The sequence below is a fragment of the Procambarus clarkii genome, chromosome 75 (genome assembly GCF_040958095.1).
Source record: "Procambarus clarkii isolate CNS0578487 chromosome 75, FALCON_Pclarkii_2.0, whole genome shotgun sequence".
Classification (NCBI taxonomy): Eukaryota; Metazoa; Arthropoda; class Malacostraca; order Decapoda; family Cambaridae; genus Procambarus; species Procambarus clarkii.
The window spans coordinates 2,799,668-2,810,678 of NC_091224.1; the positions used below are offsets into that span (position 1 = coordinate 2,799,668).

At 51.9% G+C, this 11,011-nt stretch overlaps 1 protein-coding gene across 1 annotated transcript; it reads right to left on the bottom strand.

The window, feature by feature from the left end:
* Positions 1 to 739: 739 nt before the first annotated feature.
* On the bottom strand, positions 740 to 8,062 carry LOC138356932 (ribosome-binding protein 1-like). The gene is made up of 5 exons (XM_069313465.1): positions 7,841 to 8,062; positions 7,625 to 7,786; positions 5,871 to 6,035; positions 1,587 to 2,172; positions 740 to 945 (listed from the first exon to the last, which is right to left on the bottom strand). The coding sequence occupies exons 1-5, from the start codon at positions 8,060 to 8,062 to the stop codon at positions 740 to 742; spliced, it is 1,341 nt and encodes a 446-aa protein (XP_069169566.1).
* Positions 8,063 to 11,011: the final 2,949 nt, after the last annotated feature.

The following is an 11,011-nucleotide window of genomic DNA, read 5'->3' on the forward strand; positions in this document are numbered from 1 at the left end:
CCAATTATCACTTTGAACTACACACAACCTCTAGGGGTTCCAATTATCACTTTGAACTACACACAAGCTTACAATCGTTAATGTTTGCTTTCTCAATATTTAAGCGAGTCATGTGTTCTTGAAAATACAGCTTTGCCTACAATACATCTTAACATACATAGCATGCTTTTACTTCCTTCTATAAAGTCCAACCACTTGGGCTGGGCGGTGGACATGCAGGTTCAATCCCCGACCGTCCAAGTGGTTGGGCACCATTCCTTCCCACCGTCCCATCAGAAATCGTTATCCTGACCCCTTCCATGTGCTATATAGTCGTAATGGCTTGGCTGTTTCTCTTGATAGTTCTCTTCCCTCCCCCTTTAGTAAAATTAATGAATCCATAACAAAATATGGCAATTCAAGGAGGAATTTTATTTTAAACTAATAATTTAAACTTCAGTCAACATGTGAGGGAGCAGAACGCTACGAGGCGGTAGACAGAAGTAGTGTTGTGAGGTAGACGAGAGTAGAATGGTCTACCTGTGTGAGTAGTGTTACATGGGAGGCCGTAGATGTGAGGCAATATTTTATATATGTGTGATCAGCGAAACACGATCGTCGGGAGGGTGACATTAGAGTGCAAAGTGGCACTAAAGAGCCACTTGGGGGCAGATAATGCCATGATTGCTAGAGTTTAGAGTGAAGGGTCTGGGTATTATACCTGGACAATATGGCCATTATTATATGTACTATTTATGCCTTAAAGAATAGGTTGGGAGAGATTATCTCGGAGCTTGTGTTGGTAACATCCTCCCTGTAGGGTGTCACCCTCAGTGTTGTCACCTGTGTTGTTGTCACCCTCAATGTTGTCACCCTCAGTGTTGGCACCCTCAGTGTTGTCACCCTCAGTGGTGTCACCCTCAGTGGTGTCACCCTCAGTGTTGTCACCCTCGGTGTTGTCACCCTCTGTGGTGTCACACTCAGTGTTGTCACCCTCAGTGTTGTCACCCTCAGAGTTGTCACCCGCAGTGTTGTCACCCTCAGTGTTGTCACCCTCAGTGTTGTCACCCTCAGTGTTGTCACTCTCAGTGTTGTCACCCTCAGTGTTGTCACCCTCAGTGTTGTCACCCTCAGTGTTGTCACTCTCAGTGTTGTCACCCCCCCAGTGTTGTCACCCTCAGTGTTGTCACCCTCAGTGTTGTCACCCTCAGTGGTGTCACCCTCAGTGTTGTCACTCTCAGTGTTGTCACCCTCAGTGTTGTCACCCTCAGTGTTGTCACCCTCAGTGTTGACACTCTCAGTGTTGTCACCCCCCAGTGTTGTCACCCTCAGTGTTGTCACCCTCAGTGTTGTCACCCTCAGTGGTGTCACCCTCAGTGTTGTCACTCAGTGTTGTCACCCGCAGTGCTGTCACCCTCAGTGCTGTCACTCTCAGTGTTGTCACCCTCAGTGTTGTCACCCTCAGTGTTGTCACCCCCCCCAGTGTTGTCACCCCCCCCAGTGTTGTCACCCCCCCAGTGTTGTCACCCCCCCAGTGTTGTCACCCCCAGTGTTGTCACCCTCAGTGTTGTCACCCTCAGTGTTGTCACCCCCCCCAGTGTTGTCACCCTCAGTGTTGTCACCCTCAGTGTTGTCACCCTCAGAGTTGTCACCCCCACTGTTGTCACCCTCACTGTTGTCACCCTCAGTGTTGTAACCCCCAGTGTTGTCACCCTCAGTGTTGTCACCCTCAGTGTTGTCACCCCCAGTGTTGTCACCCTCACTGTTGTCACCCTCGGTGTTGTCACCCCCAGTGTTGTCACCGTCAGTGTTGTCACCCTCAGTGTTGTCACCCTCAGAGTTGTCACCCCCACTGTTGTCACCCTCACTGTTGTCACCCTCAGTGTTGTCACCCTCAGTGTTGTCACCCTCAGTGTTGTCACCCCCAGTGTTGTCACCCTCACTGTTGTCACCCTCGGTGTTGTCACCCCCAGTGTTGTCACCATCAGTGTTGTCACCCTCAGTGTTGTCACCCTCAGAGTTGTCACCCCCACTGTTGTCACCCTCACTGTTGTCACCCTCAGTGTTGTCACCCTCAGTGTTGTCACCCTCACTGTTGTCACCCTCGGTGTTGTCACCCCCAGTGTTGTCACCCTCAGTGTTGTCACCCTCACTGTTGTCACCCTCGGTGTTGTCACCCCCAGTGTTGTCACCCTCAGTGTTGTCACCCCAGTGTTGTCACCCTCAGTGTTGTCACCCTCAGTGTTGTCACCCCCACTGTTGTCACCCTCAGTGTTGTCACCCTCAGTGTTGTCACCCTCAGTGTTGTCACCCTCAGTGTTGTCACCCTCAGTGTTGAAGAGGTCACTGTAGGGTGTCACCCTCAGTGTTGTCACCTGTGGTGTTGAAGAGGTCCCTGTAAGGTGTCATCCTCAGTGTTGTCACCCTCAGTGTTGTCACCCTCAGTGTTGTCACCCTCAGTGTTGTCACCCTCAGTGTTGTCACCTGTGGTGTTGAAGAGGTCCCTGTAGGGTGTCACCCTCAGTGTTGTCACCCCCCCAGTGTTGTCACCCCCCCCAGTGTTGTCACCCCCCCCAGTGTTGTCACCTGTGGTGTTGAAGAGGTCACTGTAGGGTGTCACCCTCAGTGTTGTCACCTGTGGTGTTGAAGAGGTCCCTGTAAGGTGTCACCCTCAGTGTTGTCACCTGTGGTGTTGAAGAGGTCCCTGTAAGGTGTCACCCTCAGTGTTGTCACCTGTGGTGTTGAAGAGGTCCCTGTAGGGTGTCACCCTTAGTGTTGTCACCTGTGGTGTTGAAGAGGTCCCTGTAGGGTGTCACCCTCAGTGTTGTCACCTGTGGTGTTGAAGAGGTCCCTGTAGGGTGTCACCCTCAGTGTTGTCACCTGTGGTGTTGAAGAGGTCCCTGTAGGGTGTCACCCTCAGTGTTGTCACCTGTGGTGCTGAAGAGGTCCCTGCAGGGTGTCACCCTCAGTGTTGCCACCTGTGGTGTTGAAGAGGTCCCTGCAGGGTGTCACCCTCAGTGTTGCCACCTGTACTCGCCTAGTAGTGCTTGCGGGAGTTGAGCTTTGGCTCTTAGGTCCCGCCTCTCAACTGTCAATCAAATTGAAAACCCATGATTAAAAGCTAAGGTGTTGACAATATCTTATATAAAATAGAGTTTATTATAAAATTATCATAACAATTCATTCGTACAGCAGTGAGGCCAACAATCGGTATCACGGCTTTTATATTGTAGAAACATGAATGTTGACTGGAGCTTCAGCTCCGAAAAACATGAGAAGTTTGAGGCTGAGCGGCCGGCCATACACCCAGAGAGGCCGGCCATACACCCAGAGAGGCCGGCCATACACCCAGAGAGGCCGGCCATACACCCAGAGAGGCCGGCCATACACCCAGAGAGGCCGGCCATACACCCAGAGAGGCTGGTCATACACCCAGAGAGGCTTGCCATACACCCAGAGAGGCCGGCCATACTCCCAGAGAGGCTGGCCATACACCCAGAGAGGCTGGCCATACACCCAGAGAGGCTGGCCATACACCCAGAGAGGCTGGCCATACACCCAGAGAGGCTGGCCATACACCCAGAGAGGCTGGCCATACACCCAGAGAGGCTGGCCATACACCCAGAGAGGCTGGCCATACACCCAGAGAGGCTGGCCATACACCCAGAGAGGCTGGCCATACACCCAGAGAGGCTGGCCATACACCCAGAGAGGCCGGCCATACACCCAGAGAGGCCGGCCATACACCCAGAGAGGCCGGCCATACACCCAGAGAGGCCGGCCATACACCCAGAGAGGCCGGCCATACACCCAGAGAGGCCGGCCATACACCCAGAGAGGCCGGCCATACACCCAGAGAGGCTGGCCATACACCCAGAGAGGCTGGCCATACACCCAGAGAGGCTGGCCATACACCCAGAGAGGCTGGCCATACACCCAGAGAGGCTGGCCATACACCCAGAGAGGCTGGCCATACACCCAGAGAGGCCGGCTATACACCCAGAGAGGCTGGCCATACACCCAGAGAGGCTGGCTATACACCCAGAGAGGGAGAGCGGCTGGCCATACACCCAGGGAACATTCTATTGGCTTTCATAACATTTTATTGCCCGGGAAACATTACTGGAAAAGTTAGGTAGAACAGATTTTTCAGAGCCGCTCAGGTATGGTATGAGCCTTCAATAGCCTGGGCAATATTCTGGTATAGGACTGGAATATACAGTAGTAAGGGGGAGGGGGTATTACCCGGCGGGTCCCGGGGTTAGTCTGCCGCTCCCCAACCCTTCTATGCCTGTCTCCTCTCCCTGTCCTGCCCCGTCTCTCTCTCTCCCCTGCTTTCTCACTTCTCTTCCTGTCTCTTTCCCGTTTGGTCTCCAGTCTCGAACAGACAGACATTTCTATATATCTACATACTAGCTGTACCCGGCCCCGCGTTGCTGTGGCTCAGCAATGCGTGCACGCTGCTGAGGCACAGCATCCCTTCTCCTTCCCCCCATCCTCCCCACCATCCCCCACTCCTCCGTCCCCTCGTCTTCGCCACCATTCCCCACTCCCGCATCCTCTCGTCCTCCCCCACTCCTCCGTCCCCTCGTCTTAGCCACCATCCCCCACTCCCCCATCCTCTCGTCCTTCCCCACCATCCCCCACTCCCCTGTGTTACGGCCCTACTGGGACGCAACCGGGTTCTTCTCTGATGGTAGTAGAGTTTGGGAATCCGGCCCCAAGTTAGTAGAGGCTTTCAAGGCGTGTGTTCCGTAATGCAAGTTAAATTAAAGGGGGAGGGATACAAATGTTCCAATTTATATATATATATATATATTTCCACCATAAATAAATATCAGTCACACACGGGGATTATAACTACACAATTATGTACAGGTTCGTCTTCCTCTGAAGACACTGGATGCTCAACGGTGCTCACTCTGGGTAGCCCTGGTTCCTTCTTCCATGGCCCACGATGAATCCACTATGACTCTTTGACGAATCTACCCTGGCCACAGGCCAGCCAAATCACAGTCCCACTGGGTGCTTCATTGTGGAGGCCTTCAACCACAATCCAGCCCGTAGTTGGCAGGTACTAATCAGCTCCGCTGTGTAGGCCACTCCACGACCGATACTAGGGTTGCGAGCCCTAGGCAGAAGCTTCGTGTGATCCCGCTGATCACTCTCCTCACTAAGCACCACAGTGGCTAGTCTCTTCCACCAGCCAGCCCCGGATAAGGCGATTCCCGACACCGCCACGCCTCAGGCAGGCTATTACACTCTCAACAGAGTTCGTCCGGGGGTGACTCACAGCGTCTTCAAAGCAGACTCGTGAAGAGACCTTGGCTGCCTTGGGTAGACTGATCCATCGTCCAATACAGCAGTCCCAGGTTGACACTGCAATCAGACACGTCATTAATACTGGGACGCTCTAGTGAACCTCACTTACAGGCTTAGACACAAACGTCTACCTCTTCATTCCATAGATCGCGTTGCTGTCTAAGCGCCACCTCACCAGAGGTCAGCAGCGGCTATGTTATGAGCTGATGAAGACAGGAATCCAGCACCTGTGGCCGGTATATCCCGTCCTCACTAGATGGTGTTGTCCATTTGGAGTGGGTTTCGGGAGCGGACTCACAGATGGCGTTGTCGTCACTGCTTCGTGCTCCGACGCTGGATTCGGGTCCATAACACCTCCCCACCAAAAAGAATTTGGTTTGGGTTTCTATAAAAGGGAAAACAAACCAAATTAGTACGTGGGTAAAACTCCAAACGGACTCACATAAACAATGGACTGGAGTGGCGAGGATGTCTTGTCCGCAAAACTGCCCTAATGGGAGATTCTGGCACAAGAAAAACTTGAGGATGGTAGGCAATGACCTGCCTGACGTGCCTTCCCACAACCTCACCGAGATGTTAATCGGGGGCTTAATGATCTCACGCTTCTCGAGTAAGGATTGGCACAGGCGTGATCCGGGGTGAATCGACACCTCCCTCTCTCGTGGCACCGTTGATGGCTGGTCACAGACGGCATTTCTTGTACCGGTCCGGTAGTCCTTCAGAGAGACGGGAACCTGGAATACAGGGGTCTGATAATTTGGAGTAACAGCGATTGTTGTTAAGTCAGTACTCACAGCATAATCGTCCACTAGGCCCACACCTAGTCCCAACAGGGCTGCTTGTACTTGGAAGATGGTGTTCGTTCTGCCACCATCAGGTCGACCAACGTTCCGTATAACGCTGAATCCAGGCTCAGCAATCACGCGGGGGGGGGAGGGGGGGGGGGGGTGTCAACCTGTCGGAAACAGTCACTCATAATATCATTTCTCATACTTCCTGTATCCACCATCACCCTTCTTCGACTGCAACACTCACAGTGCAAGTCTCCAATCCCTGGGGCCTCTTCACGATGTTCATAGGAGCCATCATCTGTCGGGTCGTCCACTGGTCCTTACTTAGAATACATAGGAGGGTTAAACAAAATACCGCCAAGAAACATTTGGCTAACTTAGGGATAAGTTTCATGGGACTGTAATGTCCATACCCGGCTATATCCATTAGCCTTGTCGGAAAATCCGACACCATTTAATAATATCATACAGACAGATAAGAGCTGTGTTACCAACAAGTTACCCATAGAAAACGTAACCTGTAGTGGAATTACCGTCTAAAGAAAACGGGATATCATCACCACATACCATTATAATTCACCAGCTATTCTGCTGGGAATTATTCTTAAATACATTAGTCTTTGGACTTTACCATCATAAAAACATCTTATATAAATTAACTTAATTATCAATATTAAAGTAGAGTAAATGTGACCCTTCTATCACTTTCTGAAATCTGGACAAAGTAGGCCAGGCGAGAGAGGAGGAAGGGGCAGCCATCATTGTTATATGAGACCAGAGGCTCACACGGGAGCAAATTCGGCTCCTGTTAAATTTACTTGGACGTAGTGTTATGGAACCCAAAGGTGTACCATTGTCAACACGCTGTCTACAAATACAAGTTAAGTGTCTATCCGAAACCCGTTTATCATTCATTTATGGCCATTAATGTCAGGATATAGGGTTAGCCGGTTAGAACGCGAAATCGCCTCATACTAAAGGTAATTAAGCCAGGTCTTTAAAGTTCCATGTACTGTATAGTGTTTTCTCTGATATAGCTTGTCATATATAGGATTCTGGCTTCACAGCTAGCGCACTTTTGACAGGTCAAGACGAGGATGCAAGATTATGTGCACCAGTTACTGGGTGATAGAAGCTACCTCAAAGAGGATAATTTGGTGTCTACACTCTAGTTATACCTGGTGGACTAACCTGCTGTACTATAAGAGAAGGAACCTCATCAATGTATGTAGCTATTACTGTAATTTGATTGGCTGCATATGTGTAATATAAACCCCCCCTAATGTGTAGAGGATCGATTTGTGAGATTATGAGATTATTGCAGAAATACAGTCCACTTATCATTATACAAATTGCTATCGAAGTATATAAATTAACGTAAATATAAATTCATATAAATTAAATAAATATAAATCTCACAGGTCGGTTCCCACAAGCCTGGTTTTGACCGAAGAGGGCACTAGAACCTTCGCACATACCTCACATACCTCTGACGTCTGGGAAATCTCTGGCCGGTTCAATGAACGTTGTACCTTGCCATACTGCAAGTACTGATGTGCCTTCACTCCAGACTCTTGGGTATCCGTGGGTGCTTGTACACGAGACCTCTCCTCTTGCTCAGTCGCTCTTGTCACCAAAACCTCATGCTTCTTGTCGGGAGAAGATTCAGGAGAACCTATTAGAATGCTGTCAATCTGTTGGTGAGAGGGAGAATTAAACAGGTTAAGTAGTTGTACGTCTGCCTGTACCTGGATATTACCATTTCCTGCTGTTACCTCGGACCTTGCTGTTCCGGCTGACTCGTCCACAATCTTGGGATGATTGTTGCTCCAATCTGTCACCAAGTCGTTGGCTAGTATTACGTCAATCCCAGCTATAGGCAAGGTATCAACTACTACCAACGCACATATGCCGCTGAAGTTTGGCGAGTCTAGATGTACTGGCACTAAAGGGGCCACGTACTGCGTCATAGGAAACCCAACCAGGACAACCTTTTGTCTCCCGTCTACTCTCACTCCCTCGGGTAACGAGTCTCTCACGATCAGGGACTGGGCTGCTTCACTATCTCTGAACACTACAACTGACCTACCAGTATGATCACTCGTTACATACCCGCCTGAAGTGTGAGGGGCAAACAATCCTGGTCCTTCCTGACTAGTCATCAGAGACTGGGTTCCTACTGGTGGTGTCACACAGCCCATCAGCATCACCTCCCTACGTGGACCGCTACCTCTTCTGCCTCGGCACATAGCAGCAACGTGCCCTTTCTGCCCACAAGTCCAACACACTACATTCCTCCTCGGACTACGGTGTTTCGGACTGCTAGGACTACTCCTTCGGGGGCTACTTGGGGGCGTCTTCATAGCGCTTTGTGGGACAGGTCTCTCCTCTTCCTGACGAGGTTTGCCAAACAGACGTGGGTAATTTCTAGGGACATACCTAGTGGAAGACTTATGCGTTAAGATGTGTTTTTCAGCCATAGTGGCTGCTGCACGTAAGGTCTCTACCTGCTGCTCTTCTAGGTATGTCTTCAGATCTCCAGACACATTCCTTAAAATCCTCCAACAAAACGAGCTGTTCGAGTTCTTCTTTCGTCCTCACCTTCCGAGAGGCACACCACTCCTGAAAAAGCCGTTCCTTGATGGTCGCAAACTCGGTGAACGTGTGCTCCGAGGTCTTTTTCAGGTTCCTGAACTTCTGCCTGTAAGCCTCGGGCACCAATTGGTAAGCCATGAGCACTACCTTCTTCACCTTGTCGTAATCACAGGAGTCATCAAGGGACAACGTGGAGTAGGCGATTTGGGCCTTCCCAGTCAAGACGGACAGTATCATGATGGCCCAAATTCTCCTTTGGCCATTCCAAAGAGGCTGCAACTTTCTCGAAGGCTGCGAAGAACTTCGACACTTCCTTCTCGTTGAATTTCGGGACCATTTTGATGTTCCTTACCGGATCGAAACCACTCGTTTCCGTTGTTTTTCTCCGACCACCTAATCACAATATTTCTAACTCGTGCCTTCTTTCTTTCTCCTTTTCTTCTCTCTCTCGCTCTGACGCTGCTGACACTCGGCGAGCTGACCAGAGGCGAGCTTCACCAGAGGTTAGGTTGGCCAGAGGTGAGCTTGGTGAGCTTGGCCTGAGGAGAGCTTGGCCAGAAGTGAGTTTGATGAGCTTGGCCTGAGGAGAGCTTGGCCAGAAGTGAGCTTGGCCTGAGGAGAGCTTGGCCAGAAGTGAGCTTGGTGAGCTTGACCTGAGGAGAGCTAGGCCAGAGGTGAACTTGTCCAGAGGAGTGCTTGGCCAGAGGTGAGCTTGGTGAGCTTGGCCAGAGATGAGCTTGGCCAGAAAAGTGCTTGGCCAGAGGTGAGCTTGGCCAGAGGAGAGCTTGGCCTGAGGAGAGCTTGGCCAGAGGTGAGCTTGGCCAGAGGAGTGCTTGGCCAGAGGTAAGCTTGGTGAGCTTCGCCAGAGATGAGCTTGACCAGAGGAGAGCTTGATGAGCTTGGCCTGAGGAGAGCTTGGCCAGAGGAGAGCTTGGCCTGAGGAGAGCTTGGCCAGAGGTGAGCTTGGCCAGAGGTGAGCTTGGCCAGAGGAGTGTTTGGCCAGAGGAGCGCTTGGCCAGAGGAGAGCTTGGCCAGAGGAGAGCTTCGTGAGCTTGGCCAGAGGTTAGCTTCGTGAGCTTGGCCAGAGGTGAGCTTGGCCAGAGGAGAGCTTGGCCAGAGGTGAGCTTGGCCAGAGGTGAGCTTGGCCAGAGGAGAGCTTGGCCAGAGGTGAGCTTGGCCAGAGGAGAGCTTGGCCAGAGGTGAGCTTGGCCAGAGGAGAGATTGGCCAGAGGAGCGCTTGGCCAGAGGAGAGCTTGGCCAGAGGAGAGCTTGGCCAGAGGTGAGCTTGGCCAGAGGTGAACTTGGCCAGAAGAGAGCTTGGCCAGAGGTGAGCTTGGCCAGAGGAGAGCTTGGCCAGAGGAGTGTTTGGCCAGAGGAGAGCTTGGCCAGAGGAGAGCTTGGCCAAAGGTGAGCTTGGCCAGAGGAGAGCTTGGCCAGAAGTGAGCTTGGCCAAAGGAGAGCTTGGCCAGAGGTGAGCTTGGCCAGAGGTGAGCTTGGCCAGAGGAGAGCTTGGCCAGAGGAGAGCTTGGCCAGAGGTGAGCTTGGCCAGAAGAGAGCTTGGCCAGAGATGAGCTTGGCCAGAAGAGACCTTGGCCAAAGGTGAACTTGGCCAGAGTAGAGCTTGGCCAGAGGTGAGCTTGGCCAGAGGAGAGCTTGGCCAGAGGAGAGCTTGGCCAGAGGTGAGCTTGGCCAGAAGAGAGCTTGGCCAGAGATGAGCTTGGCCAGAAGAGACCTTGGCCAGAGGTGAACTTGGCCAGAGTAGAGCTTGGCCAGAGGTGAGCTTGGCCAGAAGAGAGCTTGGCCAGAGATGAGCTTGGCCAGAGTAGAGCTTGGCCAAAGGTGAACTTGGCCAGAGTAGAGCTTGGCCAGAGGTGAGCTTGGCCTGACCACACAGTCATATCCATCGCAGCTACAAATCCGTGATTTTAACTTGATGCAGAAGTCAAGATATAAATTTAAACTTTGAACAAAAGTATTGCAAATGGTGAGTCATGGTGACGCTGGTGGGTCATGGTGACGCTGGTGGGTCATGTTGACGCTGGTGGGTCATGGTGACGCTTGTGGGCCATGGTGACGCTGGTGGGCCATGGTGACGCTGGTGGGGTCATGGTGACGCTGGTGGGTCATGGTGATGTTGGTGGGTCATGGTGACGCTGGTGGGGTCATGGTGACGCTGGTGGGTCATGGTGACGCTGGTGGGTCATGGTGATGTTGGTGGGTCATGGTGACGCTGGTGGGGTCATGGTGACGCTGGTGGGGTCATGGTGACGCTGGTGGGTCATGGTGATGTTGGTGGGTAATGGTGACGCTGGTGGGTCATGGTG